The following is a 25,410-nucleotide window of genomic DNA, read 5'->3' on the forward strand; positions in this document are numbered from 1 at the left end:
TTGCTATTATGTAATGTACCACACATTATTATTACATAATGTACCGCACTTTATCATTACATAATGTACCGCATGTTATTATTACATAATGTACCGCACGTTATTATTACATAATGTACCACACATTATTATTATATAATGTACCACACATTATCATAGTGTACCTGACATTAGTGTACCACACATTATTATTACATAATGTACAACACTTTGCTATTATGTAATGTACCACACATTATTATTACATAATGTACCGCACTTTATCATCACATAATGTACCGCATGTTATTATTACATAATGTACCACACATTATTATTAAATAGTGTACCTCGACCACGTGTGTCTTACCCTGAATTCTTTAATAATAGTCCTCTCAGAATGGTGTCGCGTTGTCCTCCCCACCGATAGGGGTCAGTAAATTCTGGACTGCGCAAATGCGGAAGAAGCTCATTCTTGTGCGCTTGTCATCTTTGTTGTGTTTTTGCTCGGTTTAGATCTTGTAAATATATCTTTACATGAGAGGAGTCTGAGATGACGGCTGTCCCACCGCAGTTAAAGGCTGTTCAGCACCACTTAAGGACTGCCCAGGAGCATGAGAAGAGAGACCCCGTCGTTGCTTATTATTGTGAGTTTGGCATTTCTCCATGTTCATACAGTAGCTAGCTAACGTTAGCAAGCCAGCTAGCCCGCTAGCCAGTAGCCTGATATGGCTTGGCTGACGCTAGCCGCCCTGCCAGCTCACTAACGTTAACTCACTAGTTTATGGATATAATTATTGATTTCAGCATGTCCTCTTCTCGTGTATCTTCCTCTAAACAATATGGGTTGACGTTAAAGAACTAGCGTAACATTTAACATAATCGCAGTCGCTCCTATATCCTGAGGTCTCTGATGTCTGATAACGTTACCCGGCTTTCCTAGGATCAGAACCAGAACAGCCGGGTTAACCTAACCTAACCCTACCTGACCCTAACCTAACCCTAACTAATCCTAACCTAACCCTACCTAACCCTAACTAATCCTAACCTAACCCTACCTAATCCTAACCTAACTAATCCTAACCTAACCATACCTAACCCTAACTAATCCTAAACTAACCCTACCGAACCCTAACTAATCCTAACCTAACCCTACCTGACCCTAACCTAACCCTACCTGACCCTAACCTGACCCTAACCCTACCTAACCCTAACTAATCCTAACCTAACCATACACAACCAGCTAGTTATAGTAGATTGGAGCTTAGCTTGCTATCTCAGTATCTAGTTTCTGTGGTATAGTCTCTGAGGGATAGTGGCTGACTCATGCCAACTAAGCTAAATATAACTAAAGATAACTAAGCTAACCAAGTAAACTTTAATATTTACAAATTATAACCTAGCTATTGTTATAAGGCAATACAGTAATACACCCATGAGTTTCTTATATACAGTGTAAATGAACTCATGTTCATTTAAGTTTAGTACCTAGTTAACCTAGCAAAGTTCCAGCGCAGAAGGTCTGCGGTAATGACAACATCCAGTTTTTCAGGTAGGGTGGCTTTTGTTTAAAGGGTGTGTGGGAGAAGTCATCAGACGATGATGTATTTTGATGTATTATTATACATCGATGATGTATATTATACATCAACAATAAGTAAAAATGAAATATTATATTGTCTGCATATAGAGGTAGCGACAAATATTTAACTCCAGATAATTTCTTGACCCTGACTACATTAATAAAGGCATACCAGAGAGCGTGGACGTCACCGTTATATGACTTATTGTAATGAGTCTTTCTCCTGAGAAAGTAGAAAAATGTGAATATCTCTATATCTCCACAAACCTCATCTCTTAATACTGTTGACCATATTTAAAAACGTGAAAAAAAGTTAATATCTCCACAAAATGTCTTAATACTGTTGGCCATACACAGTGTTTAATTCCTAGAGTGTGCAGGTCTTTAGAACACTGAAAATTAAAGTTCTATTATGCATTATTTTAGTAATACATATATTAGAATACAAAGGTTTATATTAAAATGGATTAATAAAGCGTATCTTTTATGCACTTGACTTACTAAACTTTTTTTAGTTGTCTTTACATTTATAGTCTGTGATTTTCCATTGTTGGCTGCAAAAGATTAAAAAAAAATTTCCCATTTGTTTATTGATGGTAAACTTGTGAATAATCATATTCGCAAAAGTTAAAGTCACGGGAGTAGACTGTTCTGTCAGTTTGTTTTGTCACTAATTATTTAATCAGCATTTGGAGTGGTGTTATGGGATGCTTTGCTTTGTGCAGGTGACCATTACAGGACCACAAGGACAGGATGACAATACCACTAAGACAGGATGACAGGACAACTGGTGGGATGACAGGACAACTGGTGGGATGACAGGACCACTATGACAGGATGACAATACCACTAAGACAGGATGACAGGACAACTGATGGGATGACAAGACCACTAAGACAGGATGACAATACCACTAAAACAGGATGACAGGACAACTGATGGGATGACAGGACCACTATGACAGGATGACAATACTACTATGACAGAATGACAGGACCACTATGACAGGAAAACAGGACCACTATGACAGGATGACAGGGCCAAGCTGACAGGACCACTATGCTAAATTTAGATGTAAATGGACTATGGGACATCTGATTTTACTCAAAGTTTCAGAAAATGTCATTCCACTCTGACCTGCTCCAGATGTTAGTACAGGGCTACCAGTATGTTTTCTGTTCATATTTACTTTTGCCAAATATGTCTGCATGCCACCGTGTTTGATTTAGTTGCTGTATCTGTGAGTGGAAATGTGTAAATTATTTCTTATTATTTAAGGCTGGGTAATGTCAGAATTCTTATATTGTAGTCATGAGGACATGCAGCAAGGCCTCTGGTTAGAATTACAAGATATTATAGGATACAATATACTATATAACATACTCTACTATACTATATAACAAAACAATACACTATATAACATACTGCTGTGTGACAATCTTTGATGTACTCTACTGACTAGGATGTATTCTGTATAAATGACAAAGCACTTTTGTAAGTCGCTCTGCATAAGAGTATCTGCTAAATGCCGACTGCGTAAAAGTAACAAAGTGTTACTTTTAGAAGTAACTTTGTCCATATTTTTAGTGTAATAACAGTCTTATTTATGAATAAGTAATATATAACATTTTTGTGTCACTCATAAACTATATATGGTAGAACAATTCTAAATTCTGCATAAAAGAAACTATTTTGTTTGGGAAGCAAAATAAACAAAATAAAATGGTCTGGACTGTTCACTATGGACCATTGTTTTAAATGGTCTGGGCTGTTCACTATGGACCATCGTTTTAAATGGTCTGGGCTGTTCACTATGGACCATCGTTTTAAATGGTCTGGACTGTTCACTGTGGACCATCGTTTTAAATGGTCTGGACTGTTCACTGTGGACCATCTTTTAAATGGTCTGGACTGTTCACTGTGGACCATCGTTTTAAATGGTCTGGACTGTTCACTGTGGACCATCGTTTTAAATGGTCTGGACTGTTCACTGTGGACCATCGTTTTAAATGGTCTGGACTGTTCACTGTGGACCATCGTTTTAAATGGTCTGGACTGTTCACTGTGGACCATCGTTTTAAATGGTCTGGACTGTTCACTGTGGACCATCGTTTTAAATGGTCTGCACTGTTCACTGTGGACCATCGTTTTAAATGGTCTGCACTGTTCACCATGGGTGATCATTTTAAATGGCTTCCTCTTTGAGAGATGGCAAGTGCTGGGTGTACCACTGGAGGGCAGCACTGACATTTCTGGGCTTCATTAGAAAGGTGCTGGGGTTGCCTTTGCTTGTTTCCAGAAATGTTGTGGCCTGAAGTTGTTGTTCTCTTCTTAACATTATTTTTTATAGTAATCTGTTATATTAAGGAAATGTAAAATATGAATAAGGTGGGGTATCATGAGTTCTCCCTCTCTCTGGCTGTCTCACTGTTTTTAAGTCTTACAGGGCTGAAATGTTATTTAGGGAAGCACTATCATTGGACAAAGGAAAGCCAGTCTCTTGTGCTTTCTTTCAAGGCAGAATAACAGGGAGTCACTAAGGTGTTTGTGTTCATTGACACTGTCATATGTTATTTTTCAGACAGCATTATAATTATGAGTACTGGAAAATTACATCTGAGTGATTGATCTATTAACACTACAGTAATAGATGTCCTGTTTTTAGTGACAGATTCTCACATGTGGAGTGGTGTGTTTTAACGCTGTTTGGCCAGACTGATACTGTGCTGGAGACCTATGGAAAGGCCACTCTCTCTGACATGGTTCCCATTCGGCTTCCTGGACTTCATCCAGTCCTGGAGCCGAGCTGAGGAAGCATAATGAGTCCGTTGTAATAGAGAGAGCAGGCTGCGAGGGCTGGCATTCCTGAATATACAATTCAGAACTGTCCTTGCTGCAGATGTCGGTGAAAACACTTGCGTTCGTCCCCACAAGACGTCCGTCAAACGTCAAGCTTACGTTGAAGTTTATTTTGCCACGACTCATGGGGGACTACTCAGCCTCTTGTACCGGCTCAGGTTACGGTGTTGATGGTTATCCTGTACCTTGTAGTAAGCCACTGTCATGTTCCAAACACACTCCAGTTGTAATTTAGTTAAGTTAAAATTACAGTGTAGTGAATGCCAGCAGGACAGCAAGAAGCTGTTTAAACGTCTGCTTTCAGTTCCAAACTACGCGTCTCAGAACCAGGCAAAGCGAAGATAGAGCTGCCCTTCATCTAACAGCCTTGTCGAAGCTTCTCACACTCAAATGTGTTTCATAAACAGATGACCAAGGCTAACCAGGGCTGAAGTGAATTATGTTTTTTAGGCTGTGCATTCTGAATGGTTTCAGTGTTGCTCTGTCTCAGTTGAGGAAAACTGGATGTTAAGCAGAAAGGCTTCATGATGTCACAAAGGAGAGCTTTGTTACTGCACACTGTGATGTTCAGTAATGGACATCAGACCTCTCCAAATTGGTCGCCATGGTGACCGAAGTGGGTTATTCTTCAAGGAAGTAAATAGGACAGGGAAGAGTTGGCCAAAGCGGAGCTTTTCCTGGCTCCTGTCATCCTGTTGTGCTGAGTGCTGATGGAGCATCATTGAACCTCTTCTTTTCTCCTGCTCCTGTACCAACAGCCCAAAGTTCAAACATGTTGAAGGAACGTTTCAGAGAAAACATAAGTGTCGGACAGTCTCCATCATTGTCTTTTCTTTCTTACTGAATCACTCACCTCTTCACTTAAATGAGCTCTTAAAAACAAACAAACAGTTGTTTGTCTTCTCTCAAGATCGCCTGCCTGATTATATTGTTGACACTAAGCCTATCTGTGCTCACACAAGGATGTGTAATTGATTACAAAACGTTTACATCTCTGTAAGTGGCTCTGGACAAGGGCCTCTGGCAAATCCAACCATCTGTAAATGTTAATGTAAAGTAGGTATCCCACCATCTGTAAATGTAAAGTAGGTATCCAACCATCTGTAAATGGCTGCTAATGGCTCTGTGTTAACCAACCAGTTTAGTGTTGGGTTCATATTTTAAACTGTTGTTCAGTGCCATGGTCTCAGGGTGGAACATGGTAATACTTATGTCCAAGACTATGACATTCTTGACCGATGTGGGAATTCTCCAGAATCATAGTAACCCCTTAAATGGTCCCTGTGCTCGCTGAATATTTTGAGTCCAATCCAGAAGACGTTTCAGAGCTACTTTTAGGAAGAGATGGCATGATGTGTTCATGAATATTTCAATATGACATGATGTTACAAATATTTTAATTCACCCTTTGTTAGTACAGTAGTGCAGTTACAACAGTTTTTATGCATATGAAAAACTTTCATTATATGTTCCCTTTTTAAACAACTTGTGTGTTTTAAAAATGTAAAGGATGTAACAGATGTATATATTCTTAGGCATTATATTCTAGTCTTTAAATGCTGAAAGAGGCAGTTCTCTTCCCCAGATGATACTGGCTCAGTCTAGTATCTAGTATGTTTTTTTCAGGCTGAATATATTATTACACCTTTAACAATGGCTCCAAAACTCGTAACAGGCTTCAGTCATTTAACATGATCTAAGTAGTATCAGTCTTGGAGTGTCTTGGGTCTTGTAAACCTGTGACATTAACCCAAGTGCATCCTGGACTATATTTTCAGTCCTGATTTGAATTTAGTGGAGGATACGCCTGCTCTGATGGTGATAAATGTGTAGCAGGCACCTTTTCCCTCAGGCATTATTCTGCATCCTGGTTTGGGCCAATCAAAGCACTGCTGTGCTTTGCAGTCTAAACCTTTAATGCAGACGTCTGAAAAAACACTTTATAGATGTTTGTCTAGCATTTTTACATTTACATTTATTGCATTTAGCAGATACTCTTATCCAGAGCAACTTACAAAAATGCTTTGTCATTTCCTCATAGAATACATCCTAGCCAGTACAGTAGGTTAGAGCCCAATATACCAATGAAATAGAATACTGTAGAAATACAGGGATCAATGCTGGTGCCTATATATAAACTCAGGCAGCAATCAGTGGATTTAACAATAAGTGCTAGAGTTAGTCAACATAGGAGCAGTCAACATCAGTGCAGTAATACACTACAATAAGTACTAGAGATTCCGTTAGTTAACACAGGAGCAGGATCATTGGGCATTTTGGCTCAGCTACTGACATCTAAATGTAGATTTCAATTTTTTAAATTTTAATTTGGAAAAGGGAAAAAAAAACATTTTGATTGCGCATCAGGAATATAAAACAAGCATAACTGAAGTATTCCTCCGGTATAATTAGAATTCTCTAATTCGTTTCAAACTCATCCAGTGTTTTTTTGGTGGGCTTTCTCTCTTCCTGGAGCTGCCTCAGACAAACATCTTTATGAGACTCAGCAGGCCGGCTGGAGCCGCTCCAGACACAGCGCCCCTAGACACCTGGCTTTGCTTTTTCATGCTTCCCTTAGGAAGTTGTAATTACCAGTTCAGTATGTTTTGCTGTGTAATGACTGTAGAACTCTGAGTTGGATTAGTGACTTTAAACTGTGTCTTTTTCTCAATGTGTAGCATTTAGAGCAGAGACCTAGAAACATGCCACTGTACTGGTTGTCTGCACCACAGTGGGGCTCTGGACACAGAAAACCTTGTCAAATTTCCAGCTCCAGCAGGCCGAAAGTAGGAGAAGACGTAAAAACACAGACAGCATTAATTCTTAACAAATATTTTCTACTTTATTTTTAAACATGCATGTGTAATGTAGTATTAACATTTGATCATTAGCCCATTCCACGAAATGCAATGTACGTCCCTCATTAATTAATATGGTGGGGTATATAAGAAGGATATGTTACCTGGTCACACAAACCTGAAGTCATGGTCAGGTAAGCTTGGAAAAAGCCTCAATGTTTTAATTTCCTTAGGGAGAAAATTGAATTGTGTGAGTCTTTTAATTGGTGAAAGGACAGGATATAGATCTTGTCTTCATTAGTGGATGATGTCCCTGAGGGTGCAGACCGAAGGCTCTTTGTAAACGTTCAAAACTCTCTGCCGAATTAAGGGCATAGATCTTCTTTCCTTCCTGACAGCTTGTAATTAAAACCTTGCTTGCCAGCCACCTGGATTTCTAATGAACAACCACTTCTCATGTTCAGCATTTATAGCTATACAGCAGAGGTCTGTGAAACTTACACTGGTGTATTGAAGTCTGCTGAGTGAAGTCTTGACCTGTCAGTCACTGATGAGTCCTCACAAGGCTGTTCATGTGAAGGGTGCTGACTGTACTTCTGAAATGTAGTGACCTCTCTGGGTCGTGTTCGTGATATAAACAGCTGCGTGTTCGGGGGGCCGCGTGTTCAGGGACTATGTGTTCAGGGGGCCGCGTGTTCGGGGGGCCAAGTGTTTAGGCGGTGGGGTGTTCAGGGCTGTTCGACATGTTAACCCTGTTTCATTATTCAGAGCTTGTGTCCAGATGTGCCCCAGTAAAGGCTGGAGGGTGGGTGCCACTTTCCTCAGATCTCTGGGCATGTTTTCAACTGTCCTCTACTCTCCCAAAATACTGAATGTGCAATAAAGAACAGGACAGTGGTCTGTAGTGATTAGTAGTGGTTGTCAGTGGTCTGTAGTCGTTCTAGTTAGTTGTTGTCTTGAACATTTATATGCTACTGGTTCTGCCTTAGATTTAATCAGATTAGTTTTAGATTTATTATTATTGTTGTTGTTGTTATTATTATTATTATTATTATTATTATTATTATTATTAGTAGTAGTAGTAGTAGTAGTAGTCTGCTGCATAATACTGAATTTGTTTTATTTGGTTTAAAAGTTTTCAGAAGTCTAAGTGCTGATATTCTGATTTTTGTGTTTCAGGTCGCCTGTATGCCATGCAGACAGGAATGAAACTGGACAGTAAAACCCCAGAAAGTCGAAAGTTTCTTATGAAACTAATGGATCAGTTGGAGACGGTAAAATTAGCTTTTGAGCTCGCCTCTGATATTACTAGGATAAGCTTACATAATGAATAATAAATTCATATAACCTGTCTCAAAACATTCTTTTGATCTAGAAGAGTTAAAATACACCCTCATACTGTCTGGAACCAAGTCTGATATCTGTTATTCACTGTGCTGTACCTGTTTGTTATTTAGTACTGTACTATAGGACATGGTGGTCACTAGCAGGTGACCCTCACATTAAGGACACCATATTCTCCTGGCTTATGGCTCTCCACGCATGGAAACTACCACAAAATAATATTTGTTGTTATTCTGAGGGACAATTGCAAGCAAGTTCCCCTGTTAGGCCAGGCTGGTAGGCATGTGGGAGCTCTGGTTCCACTGTTGTTTTGGTGCAGTTTGTTAAATGTCACAGCAACAGAATACAATAACAGACAAAGGCTCCAGCTAGCTGTGTGAGTACATGTAGGTGGAAGGTCTTAGAGCTGGGGTTCATTTTGGTTTAGCAAGGATTTTAATTAGTGACATAGATCTCTTAGCAGAAGCTTGGCATGAAATGTCATTCTCACATAGTAAAACACAGGAGATGCTGCCACATCTCTTATGATCTCTTGGTGTAGCTCAAGACTGAAAAATGTTTCAAACGTTGTTTTCTTTAGCTGAAGTCCTAGAATTTACCAATAATCTCATTTGTTTGTGTTTTTTTTTTTTTTTGTAAGAGGGATTTGGAAAAACTAAAAAAAGATTTGATCACCTTTAAAAAGGCTGCTCACTTACTAGCATTGCCTGACAGGAGCTTTTAAATGTATTCCGATTTAGCACCTTTAAATGTAATCATATTTAGTACCTTTAAATGTAGTGACATATAGCACATTTAAATGTAGTCACATTTAGCACTTTTAAATGAAGTCCTTTATAGCACCTTTAAATGAAGTCACATATAGTACCTTTAAATGAAGTCACATTTAGCACTTTTCACTTGAAGGCATCCTCTCTTCCTGCTCTCCCATGGGAAGGTCGACTGAGGACACTCATCCTACGGCAGCTTTGCCATGTAACCAAAGACACTTTCCTTGTATGGGTGCCCGACTCCGATTCTGAAGTTGTCTGATCCCAGCAGATAGGCTAGGTAGATAGAGCTTTATTGGTCCCAGGAAAATAAGGGTTCTTCCTTTGTTTTTATCCTGAACATATTTCAGAAGTGTGCTTACCACACACGTAATTGAACGTTAATGAAAAGTGTCTAAAGCCTGATCAGGGATACGCCTGCTTATCAAACTGAAATTAAAAATAAGAGTAATGTTTAATTTTGCATCCCTAATACAGTTTACAGGGCGTTATTCACAAATGTCCTGTGGTGAAACACCATTTGCAGTATGCTTATGTACTTTACATGTGTCTGTAATATGTCAAATTGGAATTTCAAAGATTCTTTGCATTAAAGGTAGGATCAGCGATTGAAGTCTGAACACCTGTAACATTTGGCAAGCTTCTCTTCCCATCCTGCACTGATCACAGGAGGCAGACATGCTGTGACCATCCCCACAATATGGGCAAAGTCATTTCTGAGCACTTCTCAGTGCTGGGAGGTTTGGAGGGAACACTAAAGGGAAGGGGTGCATTTATATGGATGTTGGGTTTCAAAATTGCTAGATTCTACCAAGTCGCTGGCTGTACCTTTTATTTTTAAGTTCTGTAGTCAGAACTTGTGATATCATATCCTCAAGTTATTAGATAATAATAAAAAACTTAAAGGATCTTGAGAAATAATAGGACAGATCATATTTACTGTCCATGCTAATATCAGCAGCTCTCCTGGGACACGTGTTCAGTGTTTTGTTCCGCGAGTTTAAAACGACTCCCTTGTCCGTCTGTCTTGAGGGGCTTCTAATAAATCCCGAGGCTGCCATGGCAGAGACAGGATCTGGACACAAACAGTAAAGCTCTTTAGGTGTGTGTGCTGCACCTGATGAAATGGGACCAGTGTTTTTACAGGGAAACTCGAGGCCTTCTAACAGACTGGAACATCTCACAGGGAAAGTCTAGGCCTTCCATTACTATACCACTATACAGACCTGACCACTGACATTACAAACTATACCACAGACCTGACCACTGACATTACAAACTATACCACAGACCTGACCACTGACATTACAAACTATACCACAGACCTGACCCCTGACATTACAAACTACATCGCAGACCTGAACACTGACCTTACAAACTACATCGCAGACCTGAACACTGACCTTAGAAAACTACATCGCAGACCTGACCACTGACATTACAAACTATACCACAGACCTGACCCCTGACATTACAAACTATACCACAGACCTGACCCCTGACCTTACAAACTACATCGCAGACCTGAACACTGACCTTACAAACTACATCGCAGACCTGAACACTGACCTTACAAACTACATCGCAGACCTGAACACTGACCTTAGAAAACTACATCGCAGACCTGAACACTGACATTACAAACCATACCACAGACCTGAATGCTGACATTACAAACTATACCACAGACCTGACCCCTGACCTTACAAACTACATCGCAGACCTGAACACTGACATTACAAACCATACCACAGACCTGAATGCTGACATTACAAACTATACCACAGACCTGACCCCTGACCTTACAAACTATATCGCAGACCTCACCCCTGACCTTACAAACTATACCGCAGACCTGAACACTAACATTACAAAGTACGTCACAGACCTGAACGCTGACCTTACAAACTACGTCACAGAACTGAACGCTGACATTACCAACTACGTCACAGAACTGAACGCTGACATTACCAACTACGTCACAGACCTGAACGCTGATATTACCAACTACGTCACAGACCTGAATGCTGACAGTACCAACTACGTCACAGACCTGGACGCTGACATTACCAACTATACCACAGACCTGACCCCTGACCTTACAAACTACATCGCAGACCTGAACACTGACCTTACAAACTACATCGCAGACCTGAACACTGACCTTACAAACTACATCGCAGACCTGAACACTGACCTTACAAACTACATCGCAGACCTGAACACTGACCTTACAAACTACATCGCAGACCTGAACACTGACCTTAAAAAAACTACATCGCAGACCTGAACACTGACATTACAAACCATACCACAGACCTGAATGCTGACATTACAAACTATACCACAGACCTGACCCCTGACCTTACAAACTACATCGCAGACCTCACCCCTGACCTTACAAACTATACCAAAGACCTGACCCCTGACCTTACAAACTACATCGCAGACCTGAACACTGACATTACAAACCATACCACAGACCTGAATGCTGACATTACAAACTATACCACAGACCTGACCCCTGACCTTACAAACTATATCGCAGACCTCACCCCTGACCTTACAAACTATACCGCAGACCTGAACACTAACATTACAAAGTACATCACAGACCTGAACGCTGACCTTACAAACTACGTCACAGAACTGAACGCTGATATTACCAACTACGTCACAGACCTGAATGCTGACATTACCAACTACGTCACAGACCTGGACGCTGACATTACCAACTACGTCACAGACCTGGACGCTGACATTACAAACTATGTCACAGACCTGAACGCTGACATTACAAACTACGTCACAGACCTGAGCACTGATGTTCTATTTCAGTTTAAGGTTGACATACACACAGGTACATAGATGTATATATCAGGGCAGAGACAGCACTACAAATGTGCTTAATTCAGTTTCTCAGAGGAGCTAATGTGCCTCAGTAGTAGTTTAGCCAGTAGCATCATAATATAGCAAAAAATCCTAAGGAGACAACATACCCACAAAAAGAAAACACAACAAGTATCTCATTAGACATGTTGCTGAAGGCAATTGGAGTTAATGGTGACAGCAGTGTCAGGTAACAGGCTGCTTTATTACCCATGCTACGCTGCACCCAGTGTGACGAGGGGCTGTGGGGACTCTTTCCTCAGGATCAGTGCGGAATTGTGCTGTCACGGCTACGTGTGAGTCCACTAACAGTGCGAGGGCATCTCCCTGGAGCAGCCCCCTCTCTGCTCTTAATTACACCTTGCTAAGTGACTGATGTGTCCCAGGAATCGATGAGTCATGGAGGTGCAGGTTTCTGAGAACAGCTTTCGCTGGAGTTTGACCCACCGTGGAGGCAGACAGGCTTCTCTTTATGGCACATGTGAAGTTTGAGCTGAGCTCTGAGCTTAGGACCTCTGAGAAACGTTAAGCCTTCCTGGATGGCACGATCGTCCCTGCTGAACACTCCCCTCTAGCTGGGTTGGGTTTTTCCTACTTGTTCATGTCTGGAACTTCAGGAAAGCATTTTGTGTTTTGTTGCAGATGAAGAAGGAACTCGCCGATAATGAATCCATCTCCCAGGAGATCGTCGGCAATGCCCACATTGAAAATTATGCCTTAAAAATGTTCCTCTATGCAGACAACGAAGATCGTTCAGGCCGCTTCCACAAGTAAGAGCCCTGCCCCTCATACTCTTGAATTTTTTTACGTTTATACCCCCCCCCCCCCCCCCAATTTAATCTCCTGTACCATGAGACCAAATATTCCCACCGTTGTCAAGGTGCATTTTGGGAATGAACAGCAGGGCTAAAATTAGCAACAAAGGCTGGCTGTATGCAGGGCTTTGATGGGGCAGGGGAGGGGGTATCTGGCGTGGAGTAGACAGGTATACCCTAACAGCTGCTGCTGTGGGCAGTGACCTCACATGCAGGGCTGCAGCGGCTGAGGGGTGCCAAGGAACCAACAGCCTGGCAGGGTCCCACTGAGGGGTCCTGACCCCCACCAGACCTCTACGGTCCCACTGAGGGGTCCAGACCCAAATGCCCCATATGTTTCTGTGATTTATTCTTTGTATTTTCTGTGGGGGTGGGGGTGTTGTTATTATTTGCACAGTGTAAACCACAAAAACCTTAATATTAAACTTAATTGTGGCCTGAGATGGAAAAAGACTTTAGAATATTTATGGGCACACACGTTTGGCTCCAGAAACTGGCTTAGTTGTACAACTGAGCCTCACACCCATCGTTAAAAGGGCAACATTTAAACATTCTAGGTTTATTTAAAACATGGACATGGCAGAGTGAGAGAACTTGTAAACAAAGGTGAAGTATCTCACAATCATGGGGCAGAAAAGTCACAGACAGCTGCTGCCCTTTTTTCCCGTCCGAAAGCATGGCGGTTTGCCTCTGAGTCACCACTTCAGCACCACCCGAAGAAAATGAAAAACACTAAACAAACACGTCTAATAATTGATATTTAAAACAAGAAAACAAGCTCAGGGATAGTGGCTGACTTCATTACTGTCAGAATCAAAGTGCTGCCTTTGTTGGAATACATGAAGAACATCAATAAATCAATAATCATTATAATAAAAACCAAATATGGAAATGTAGTGCATCAAAAATAAAATTCACTACCATGATAGTCAGGATTATGAGAAACAGACTAGATTATTATTCCACCCATGTCTTCAGAAACACCCGCACTTTATGAGAACCTGAACCTGTATAAGCCAGCAATAAATGTGTTATTTCTGGGGGTGCAGCGGTGAATGATTGTGGACCCTAACCCTGAATGAGAAATACGCTTGAGCAGTGGATTCTCATGGCGAGAGGTCGTACTGATTGGAGATGCTTTAACTGATGTTTTTATCATAGTTTGCAGTGTGTCTAGTGTTTTGGTCTTGAGTGTTATTTATAAAGTAATACAGTGCTAAATATGGCTCAGAGCTGTGTGATACAGCTCAGTAAGCTGTTCAGTTCGTTATAGCATGTGAGTTTACTATAAGGATTTATTCCAACATGTACTGTACCCTCATAACGGGTTGCAGTTGCTGATGTTTGTTTCAACTGTCGATCTGATTTTTTTCATCGCTCATTCCAGGAACATGATCAAGTCTTTTTACACAGCAAGCCTTCTGTTGGACGTGCTGACTGTGTTTGGTGAGCTGTCAGAGGAGGTAAGCTCCCACAATACCTAAGTGTGCAGCTTGTCTGCAGTGACCCAGTCTGTCAACAGCTAATAGAAACCAGGAATGGAAGCCTACAGAAAATACATTTATATTACATGGACATAATTTGGCAGGCGCTCTTCTCCGGAGCAGCCTGCACGTTTATCAGTCGCTGTGCTCCCTGGCACTCCAATCCAGCTCAGCCAGGTGAGCTACAGGGGCACCAACAAATCACAATGTTTCTGAAATCAGCACCGTGTAAGGCTCGCATGTCACTAAGCCCACAAGGTCATGATTCAGCGCTCACACTGCTCACAGTGGAGCTTTGGCCAGCATCCACTCTCGGGAAACCCGTGTCTGGAAAGTGTGGCTAACACAGGCCCACCAGCAGAGCTGGCCCCTCATCCTCTCTTTCCAGCGTGCCATCATCTTTGCTCTCCACGGCCACATTTTTTCTTCTCTTTCTTTCTTTTTTCTTTTTTTTTTTTAAATACGGAGGGAAGTGACCTGTGCATAGGGAAGAACAATGTTTCATTGAGCACTGTTCTCTCCCTAAGGGCCAGACATTTTCCCACTGTAGAGAGCAGATTGGCTGCGCTGTTTTAACAGTGCGCCTTGTCTGAGTAACGCCAGCTGAGACAATGGGCCCTCAGACGGAGCTCGCTGCTACATAGCTGTTTCTGAGTGAGCCGCAGGGAGCCAGGCCGTGTTGGATTACCCACAGAAAGGGAGTGTTTCAGACTGAGCAGATCTGATGTGTGTGCAGGTAGCACCCTGAGAGGTACCAGAGCCCCCTCCCCTTTTAATAATATTGGATTAAGTAATTGTGATATCAGACCAATAAGAAATCTGTCACTATGGTTTTGTTTTTTTATTGTTGCTTTTTAATCAAAATCTTTGTGCATACTGATTTTTTATTGTCTTGCAGTAAGGAACAAACTTCTGACTGTACATGTGTCCATTCACAGTGAGCTGGTGTAACTATTGTACGTGTGTGTGTGTGTGTGTGTTCAGAGTGAGCTGGGGTGACTACTGTAGGTGTGTGTGTGTCCAGAGTGAGCTGGGGTGACTCTACTGGTTTTTAAGATCCAAACCTTTTCTTTCAGAATTAATTCTTGTGAGTGATTTTCAGTTAGTTCCCCTCACATAAACGCTGACAGTCTAGAGCTGCAGGAAGCTCTCGCCATCTGACGCCACTATTCATGTGAAAAGCCCTGCAAACAGTTTAATCTTCCCCTGCAGGTCCTATTGTGCAGTAATTAGCTTGGCTTATCTGAATCCTTCTCACTGTGGTGCTCCCCTCCCCTCCCCTCTCCAGAACATTCAGCACAGGAAGTATGCAAGGTGGAAGGCGACCTACATCCACAACTGCCTGAAGAGTGGGGAGACTCCTCAGCCTGGGCCGATCGGAATGGAAGGAGAAGCATATGGTATTTTCTGATATAACTCCTTTTAACAAAACACACCCGGGCTGCAGCCTTTCCTCCTGGAGCACAGAGTCACACTTCCTTCTCCAGCCCGAGGTACTAAAGGTTGTCATGTAGGGCAGCGTATCAGATTCTCAGAGGCCTGTACGAGACTCTAGTCGCCCAGGAGAATGTGTTCAAGGACTGATTATTTTTGGAACTGAGCTACTTCCTTCCGGAACAGTGTGAAAATGATCTGGTAATGAATGACCTGTGCCTTCGGAAGGTTATCAAAGTCTTAAATAACACACACACACACACACACACACACACACACACACACACACACACACACACACACACACACACACATATATATATACAAAAGAGCCTGTTTTATCTGGAGCATGTGGAGTGTTGTGTTTTTTCACTTGGTTTATTTTTTAGCATTTTCATTGTGTTTAAAATACTAATAAAAAAAAAACTTCATGCATATAATAAGAAAAGGCTGCGATAAAGAAATCATGCTCCTGTTACTCATGCAGATACAAGGAGAGCAACACACTTGGATAACCAGGGGACATACAGACATTATAACCCCTGTTATAACCCCTGCTAAAGTGAGATACATGTACCCTACCTTCAAAGAGCAGGGCTCATATGTGCCTGAATTTCACATCCTTTCCCTGACAACGTAAATGCTGTGTGTAGTGTCTGCAGTGAGTGTGTGCTGTGCAGATTAAACATCTACGTAATCTCAGATTACCACAATCTGGTGCACTGCTCACACTTCTCAAAGCAGCTTCATATCATGAACACCTGCATTGTCTTCCGATAACTCACTAACTAATCTGTGAAAGCAGTTTCATACTCCTGTGAGTGCTGTAGGAGTTTGGTGGTGTGGTAACGTGTGCTGAGTGATGGTGACGTGGCGGGGGGCTGGCCACGGTCCAGCGTGCTCCCCTCGTCTGTCTGCTCGTGACCTGACCAGGGTCGTCTCGGAGATGAGGTCGCCCCTAGGTTCATGCATGCAGCCTGTCGTAGGCAGTGAGCTGAGCACAGGGCGTGCTCTTGTAACACTGGCCCTTGCAATGTTGGTTAGCTATTACTCAAGAGCGCTGTTATGGCTGTATCTGAATTCTTTCTCACTGAGGCTGTTGCTGATCTGCTGGCTCTCCCACTCCAATGGGGTGCACCACGGTGGTGGTGTCATTCTCTTGGGTTTGAGTCTCAGGGTCTTATCACAGGACGCTTGTGTTCTCACATGTGGTGTCTTCAGATACGGTATTCTGTGAAGAAACATCCTCCATGCTCTGGGTTGATTACAGTATTTGGCAGTTGGGATTATAACAGATTTGACTCTGGTTAAATCTGCAGGACCTAATCTTACCATATTTTTTTAAATTCTTTGTCTTTGCTGCTCATGCTAGGTATTGTTAAAATGTGATCAGTCTTTTTGTTTAACATTCTCGCCCTCTGTCTTGCGTTTTATGAAATTCCCATCTGTTTAATCTCTCCATCTCTGTCGCTAATTATTTTTGATGATATTTTTTGTAAACATGGCAGACAATGAATTGTGGGTCAGCATGCATCAGTGAGTGTGGTAAAATCAGGCACTATCATTTAGTCAGTGATCAGCGTGCTGGTGGTGTGATGATTTGAGGACATTCTAACTACTTCTAAAGTGAAAGTCCAAGGAGCCTTCTGTGAGAAGGCAGCAGGCATCCCGCGGCCCTGCTCCCAGATCCGCAGGGCCTTGGGAACGACTTCCCTCTGATCTACGGCAGCCCTGTGAAGATGCTGCTCACCTGAGAGCACAGTGGGGGTTTTACGCTCTTTTACTCGTGTTAGATTTGGTATTTTTCCCTGTGCACTCCATGTTTGGACAGGAGGTCTTCGCTATGGTCATTCCATCATTTGTCAGGAAGGGTCTCTTCCTGTATCCTTGTATCTGAGGAATCAACATAAACCGTCTAGACAATCCGAGGGACGTTTCTCAAAACACCTACCCATAACACCTCTGATTACAACTGCATAAGGAGTCAGGCCGTCTCGTAGTTTGTATCATATCCTTACATGCTGCTGTTCTCTCAGCTGGCCAGTTGTACCTGTAAATGAACGATTTTTCTCCATTAACTGTGGTGTTTACTGCAAAGTTCTCAGTGTAACTGATGCAGTAAGTATCTGTGATCTAACACTGTTTTACTCTGAGTTACGATAATAAATCCCTGACAGAATATGACAAATACTGGGAATGTTTAAATTCAACCTTTCTCCAGACTATGTTCCCTCTACAGTGCAGAAATGTCTTTTCATTTCTTTCTCATTCCCTGCTAGTCCAGGAATGTAAGAGTCCATGTTTACCTCGTCATTAAATGCAGCTGATGTAGGCAAACATAAACAATTGCAGCCTGCAAAAATATGTTGTGTAATATTAATGTTTTGGCTAAAGGAATTCTACCCAGGAGTTTTAGGAATATGTTGTCAGCATTAAGATTGCATATTGGGATTTTAATAAGTCTTAAATACCGTGGTCCTAGCCACAAATCATTGGAATTTCCTCAATATCTGTTTGATTAGTTTTGTTTCTTTTTTGGGGAGTGTTTGTTTTGCTGTTAATTTCAGATTTAGCAATAAAATTCTAAATTAGTTTTTAAGATAGTTACTGCTGTTTCATGGCTCATTAGGGCTTAATATATAGTGTGGGGGAGTATCCATGATGTGTCCCATGTGCCTTTACCACAAAGTCTAATCAAATCAACATGCCACTGCTGAAAGTTTAATGCTCAGACATTTCTCAGGGGCACTCAGTCCCCCACTATGAGCGGTGTTGGTTAAGGCGACTCTGTTTTCTGTCATTCTGGCCTTGTTGGGGGCCTCTGCCGAGGTGGTGTTTCTGGGATTGCTCTTTGTTTTCTGCAGTGCAAGGGGAGTTGGCTAGGGGGCTGTGGGGGCTTGGGGTTGGGGCTGTCGATATTTATTCTTTTAATTTCGACCATTTAGCTGACACTTTTATCCAAAGTGACTTACAACTTGAACAATTGAGGTTTAAGTTGGTGGGTGGTGGGTGGTGGGTTTTGTGTGTGTTTGGGTTGGGTGGTGTTGGGGGTAGGGGTGTTGGGGGGTGGGGCATTGGGAGCGTTGGGGATAGAGGTTGTTGGGGGTGGAGAGGTGTTGAGGTTTTCAGCCCTGGGGGATGAGCTGTGTTGCTTGCTGTTTCCATGCATATGTTTCTGTAGTAGAAAAGTACAAGATGGGTTAAAATGGTTCAGTAACTTTAGTCAGCTACATTTTGTGCCTCTGTTTCCTAAATATATCTGCATTTCTTGTTTGCATGTATGTCCATGGGGTGGGGTTTGGCTCGAAGTGTGTTTAGTTATATGTTAGTTGTACTGGACAATGTGTGCGTGTTTGCATTATTTGAATTAATCTTTAATGTCTTAAATGACATAGTGCTAGGGGCAAGTTAGCATTACACAGTCTAGATGAGGCTAACTTCCCCCTTGCTAACTGCCTGTAGTCCAGATAATGCTAACTGCCCCTAGTCTAGATAATACTAACTGCCCCCTTGGTAACTGCCCGTAGTTTAGATGACGCTAACTGCCCCTTTGCTAACTGCGCCCTCATTCCTTCTCCTCTGTAGCATTTCTGTATTCACCCTGAAACATTCTTCTACAGTGAAATCAGGCTTCAGGTTGAGACTCCTGTCATGGAGTTTATGTTCACAACATAAATTGGAAGCAGCAAGGCAAATAGTTCGACATGTAAGAAGTGTCCCTGGCGTGCGAGGTGTGAATTAGCTCAGCACATGCACTGTTTGTGTGTCCTTGGGAATTTTGACCTATGCTTTAACTTTTAAACTGGGGTGACTCTGTCACCATTTAAGAGCGCAGAGAAAGACCAGAGTCCTTCGGTGATGCGACTCCTCCCTCCCTAATACACAGGCGGGAATAAGACAATCCCTTCATCCCACAGTTCATTCCTCTTATTTATGAGACTATTATTATGTTTCCTTGCTTATTGAAGAATTAGTGTATGGAAATGCAGGATGAAAGCACAGCCAAGTCAGGCTCTGGTAAAGAGTAAAAAAATGACAGAAGGTGTTTTTGAAGCAGCAGAGGGGTTCCGCAGTGAATCGAGGTCTGGTGGACCTTGTTCTGTGTGTAAGTCCATTTTTATTTTACCTTTTTTTTGTTCCAGAGATAAAAGTGTTGTCCATTGAATGTGGGGAAAACACTCTCCAGCACAGATCCAGGCCTCAGGGCTTTTATGGGAACAGAACCCTGCGCTATTGGAAACTGACAGGTAAAGTGGCCGTGTGGAGAGCCAGTACTGATGGTTCCTTCCTCCTTGTACAGATGACGAGTTTGGTGCTGAAGGTGGAGCCGAAGGTGGTGCTCCTCTTGCCGGATTCCAGCCGCAGGTGTCGTTCCGCACGGCTCCCGCAGACCACAGCCCTGCCGTCATGCCTCCACCCTCCAACAACCTCCAGATTCCCCCTGGATCCCACGCTCCAGCCAACACCCCCGCAGAGCCTCCCCGACCCACAGGTGAGGAGCATTTATCTGCACCCTCTACCTGGAGCGTTTGCTACAAAACTCACTGTGCCCCAGAACACGCAGAAGCTGCGTGTAACCATGTAGGTACATTTATTTCGCAGACATCTGTGTGTGGAGCACATGCCTCAGGTGGCCAGTTTGAGCGTGTTTTAATTGGGTGTCGTTTCACACTTCTGTATTAATGTTGTAAGGGAAGGTGCTGACTGAGGTGATGTGTGTCCTCATGGAATCAGGCTTCCTGTTGTCTGTTTAATTTGACATTCTGCTCATACAGAGTTTTAACAAGTCTCTCAGAAACTCATCGTGGAGATTGAGATTTCAAAAAGATGTATCTAGTTCAGGTTATTGTAGTTGTTTTGTTGTCTTTTTTGTATGAATAATTTAACAACAAGATCACAAATGTACCTGAACAAAATCCTATGAGCCAGGTTTCTCTTCCTACCTCTACAGTTGAAGCCACCCAAGTAGCATCGGTCTCTTATGGGTCTGTCACGGGTCTCTTATGGGTCTGTCCTGGGTCTGTCCTGGGTCTGTCCTGGGTGTTTCATTTTCCCTGGGATACAGGGCCCTGGCTGCTGGGCCTGTGAGCTCATTCTGTCATACACCCCGAACTTCCTGTTTTTCTTGTTCCACCAAACCCTGACTAATCCCCACCAATCCCCAGCTAACCCCTACTAACCCCTGACGAGGGCTCAGATCTTTGAGGCACCAGCGTTGGGCTCCGTGTTTGTAGACACGTTGCTGACTCATGCTGCCTTTACATTGCTCGATGAAACCAAAAGGAAATGGTTTTACAGCAGACCAGGAAGGCTGTTTTCATTCTGCCTGCAGTCACGTCGGTTACAGATGGCTGGGTGCTTATATCTGTGTGCAGTGTCTTGCCTTTCCTCACACACGTTCTCACGAGCCCTGGCCTCTCTGCAGGTGAGGCAGTGAAGCCGATCACCATCCCATGCACCATGCCACCTGACGTCTCTCTCACCAACACCAAGCAGGCAGGTAGGGGAAAGCCCACAAACGCCAACCACCTCACCACACTGCTCCCAGACCTGCAGACATCCTGTCCTCATCTCCACCTCACCACACACTGTTCCCAGACCTGCCGCAGATGTCTGCCAAAGGCCAGAGTGTGACACTTTTCCCATGCTGTTGGTCTGGCCTGTCTATGCCTGTGGTTACAAGTGGTACAGAGGACAAACATGGGCACAAATTGGCAGTGCATATAAAGCTGTTAGACTCAGTAGAGCCGTGGCGTTGAGTTTCCGTGGTGAGCGGGGGGCAGCAACCACAAACAAAACCCAAATAATCACAGCCTGTGCTTGATGAAAAGAACATGAGAGTGCTAGCAGCTGTGGAGTCACAGCAGCGCAGGGTTCAAAGGTCACAGCTAGCGTCAGACTCCAAGCTTCACATCCAGTCATGTAGCTCTGGGGCTGGGTTGATTGCTGTAAAGGTGAAGGATTAAAGCTTTTTCGTTTTTGTTTCAATGGCAAGTTTGAGCTTAAAAGCACTCCAGCATAGGAAAACTAGCCTATTATTTAAAACTAGTCTTCAGTGTTGCAGTTTGCATGTAATAGTGGGTTATTACATACATATGGCACTTATATAGGGGTCAGAACTAGAAGCTAGTATTCCTTGAATTAGAAATATATTATAGTCATATTTTAAGACAGAAAGAAGTAAAAGAAAACATTAAGTCTGACTTTAGTTTCCCAGAAAGACCTAGAAGAATGTTTGGAAAGCTCTTGACTAACAGTGGTGGTAGTGGTGGGTTGGTCCCTGTCCACATCATTAATCCTGCCCTTGGCTTTTGGCTTTGGGTAAAACCGTCAGTCAGGCTCAGGCAGAGAGCCCTGACACCCCGACTGGCTTGTGTTGTGGTGTGCAGAGCTCTGCACGGGGCCCAAGCCCTGCGCTGTGAGACTGCAGAGCTTCCCTCAGGCCACAGGAATCTCGCTCAGCTCCTGGTGAGTGTTGGGAAAGGAGCCCAGTTGCAGTGCAGCCTGTAATTTAGAGGGTTCTGGTGGTACAGGGCTGTCCTGTGTGGAGACACTCACATTCATCCCCAGTGTTCTGTGGACAGAGTCTGTGGACTCAGGTTTGTAATATGGCAGCTGTGAGGACATACAGATGTCTGATTCTGCACTGATTTTTTTGACTAAGGTTTTGGCTGTTAAACAGGACTGTTATACATGTAATACAATACAATACAAATATGGTATACACAGTAAACCACATACGCCACAGTACACAGTAAACCACATACGCCACAGTACACAGTAAAACATATGCCACATTACACAGTAAACCACAGTACAGGGTAAACCACAGTACACAGTAAACCACATGCACCACAGTACACAGTAAACCACAGTAAACCACATACGCCACAGTACACAGTAAAACATATGCTACATTACACAGTAAACCACAGTACAGGGTAAACCACAGTACACAGTAAACCACATACGCCACAGTACACAGTAAACCACAGTAAACCACATACGCCACAGTACACAGTAAACCACAGTAAACCACATATGCCACAGTACACAGTAAAACATATGCCACATTACACAGTAAACCACAGTACAGGGTAAACCACAGTACACAGTAAACCACATGCACCACAGTACACAGTAAACCACAGTAAACCACATACGCCACAGTACACAGTAAAACATATGCTACATTACACAGTAAACCACAGTACAGGGTAAACCACAGTACACAGTAAACCACATACGCCACAGTACACAGTAAACCACAGTAAACCACATACGCCACAGTACACAGCAAACCACAGTAAACCACATACGCCACAGTACACAGTAAACCACATACACCACAGTACACAGTAAAACATATGCCACATTACACAGTAAACCACAGTACAGGGTAAACCACAGTACACAGTAAACCACATGCACCACAGTACACAGTAAACCACAGTACACAGCAAACCACAGTAAACCACGGTACACAGTAAACCACAGTACACAGTAAACCACATACACCACAGTACACAGTAAACCACATACACCTTACTAGCACAGCCATACTGACAGTCTTACTAACGCACCTACCTAACACAGCCTTACTAGCACACCTACCTAACACAGCCTTACTGACACAGCCTTACTGATACACCTGCCTAACACAGCCTTACTGACACAGCCTTACTGATACACCTACCTAACACAGCCTTATGGACACAGCCTTACTGATACACCTGCCTAACACATCCTTACTGACACAGCCTTATTGATACACCTACCTAACACAGCCTTATGGACACAGCCTTACTGATACACCTGCCTAACACAGCCTTATTGGCACAGCCTTACTGACACAGCAGTAGTGACACAGGCTGAGATAGACAGGGTTTCATTTGATATTATGTTGCAACAGTAATAGTAATAACACCTCACCCCGCCTCATGCCTTTGGCTTCATGTGTGTCTGTGGCAGGTGATGTGCGGCTCACACCAGAGGACTTCACTCGGGCTCAGAAATACTGTAAATACGCCGGAAGTGCACTGCAGTATGAGGATGTCGCCACTGCTGTGCAGAATCTACAGAAGGCCCTGAAGCTCCTAACCACTGGAAAAGAATGAAGGCACTGTGTGACCACTGTATCTCTGACCTGACCCTTCTAAAGCGTGCTCCGCTCTGCTCAAGAGCGCTCCACCTCCCTCCAGTGCCACTCCATTCTCCATCTGCTCTTCAGCTATGGACTGTAGCAGCTGTTCATTTGTAGAGAAAAAAAAAACACCTATCAATTAAATGCCCAATAACAAATATTCACAATTAATAACTTATTGTGGTAACTATTATTGATTATGACCCCACAAAGTCTGACGTAATCAGGCCGGACGGATGTGTTGGTGTGATCACATGTTTGGGCCTTTTTTACTTGGAGCAAAATTATCCACATCTTGGGTGGAGCTTTGTTTTGTTTTGTTTTTTTTGTTTCTTTTCCTTTTTTTAAAAGACTCTTTCGTGCACTACTCTACCCATTTTCTGGTGGACGGGTTTTGAAATAAGTTTGCATATTAATTCAAAGTGATTTTTTTTTTTTTGCTGTTAGTATAATTGCAATTGACAATAAATCTTTTAGATCTGTTACCTTTTGACTGACATTTGTGTTGATGGTTGTTTGTGTGAGAAATTACATTAATGCGACTGCAGATACAGGAACATTGGGGTGTCTGTTTAACTGACTTAACAAAGAGGGCACTTTAACGTCCCTGACAGCTTTTGTGGAAAGACCTTGTGAAGCAGATGGACAGTGTGAGTGAAAACACAGAACGGACCGTGAGGTTTTACTGATGGCTGAGCATGTTTGAATGTCTGTCACGTTGCTTTCTCCTCCCATTGCTTCACGCATATTTAACTAATGTATTGGGTTTGTTTGTTTGTTTGGGTTTATTTATCTAATGTATCAGGTTGGTTTGGGTTTATTTGTCTAAACTAGTGACCTGCACTGATTCCTTTGTTCCACTGTTAATGGCACCTGAGGCTTCTCTGTTTCAGTAGACACATGTTATTATCTGCAGAAACAGAAGCTGGAGAAGCTGAAATGTGTAAGAGTGAAGTTTGCCTCTGATTTGGCGAAAGGACAGAAGTGTGTCAAGCAGTCACTAGCTAACGGCATGAAAGGCTGGTGACGTTACGAGCATGACGGAGCACGGAGGGTTTTCATCTAATGAAACACCATTGTGTCTCCAGCAATGACCGTGAGCTCTGGCCTCGGTGAACCCGTCTGCCTTGTTTACTGCATGTGGCCACGAAGCAATCAGTTACCCCAGAGAGTTCTGACCGTCCTCTGCTCAGAACTGGTTCACTGAACTGCCAGTGCTGATGCAGATTGTTTTCTCCATTGCCTCGTCGTAGGCTGCAGTCCTACAGAACAGCCCGGCCCTTATCTGGGCGCCGTCTCACCCATCTATGCAG

General features: G+C 42.9%; 1 protein-coding gene across 2 annotated transcripts; it reads left to right on the forward strand.

Annotated features, from left to right (window-relative positions):
• Positions 1 to 443: 443 nt before the first annotated feature.
• On the forward strand, positions 444 to 24,596 carry vta1 (vesicle (multivesicular body) trafficking 1). Of its 2 annotated transcripts, XM_035524247.1 has the most exons (8): positions 444 to 626; positions 8,398 to 8,492; positions 12,864 to 12,991; positions 14,424 to 14,499; positions 15,809 to 15,920; positions 20,255 to 20,446; positions 21,380 to 21,454; positions 23,926 to 24,596. In XM_035524247.1, exons 1-8 carry the CDS (start codon positions 533 to 535, stop codon positions 24,069 to 24,071), a joined length of 918 nt encoding a protein of 305 aa, XP_035380140.1. In that variant the 5' UTR covers positions 444 to 532; the 3' UTR covers positions 24,072 to 24,596. The 2 variants fall into 2 exon arrangements, with proteins under 2 accessions (XP_035380140.1, XP_035380141.1); XM_035524248.1 differs by lacking the exon at positions 21,380 to 21,454.
• The last annotated feature ends 814 nt before the right edge of the window (positions 24,597 to 25,410 follow it).

The sequence above is a fragment of the Electrophorus electricus genome, chromosome 3, assembly GCF_013358815.1.
Source record: "Electrophorus electricus isolate fEleEle1 chromosome 3, fEleEle1.pri, whole genome shotgun sequence".
In the NCBI taxonomy this organism is placed as follows: domain Eukaryota; kingdom Metazoa; phylum Chordata; class Actinopteri; order Gymnotiformes; family Gymnotidae; genus Electrophorus; species Electrophorus electricus.

Bases quoted from the DNA above. Each gene is read 5' to 3' on its own strand.
- vta1 (XM_035524247.1), top strand. From the start codon at position 533: ATGACGGCTGTCCCACCGCAGTTAAAGGCTGTTCAGCACCACTTAAGG. The intron at 14,500-15,808 runs GTAAGCTCCCAC...TCCCCTCTCCAG, and splicing joins TTGGTGAGCTGTCAGAGGAG to AACATTCAGCACAGGAAGTA. The intron at 20,447-21,379 runs GTGAGGAGCATT...GCCTCTCTGCAG, and splicing joins AGAGCCTCCCCGACCCACAG to GTGAGGCAGTGAAGCCGATC.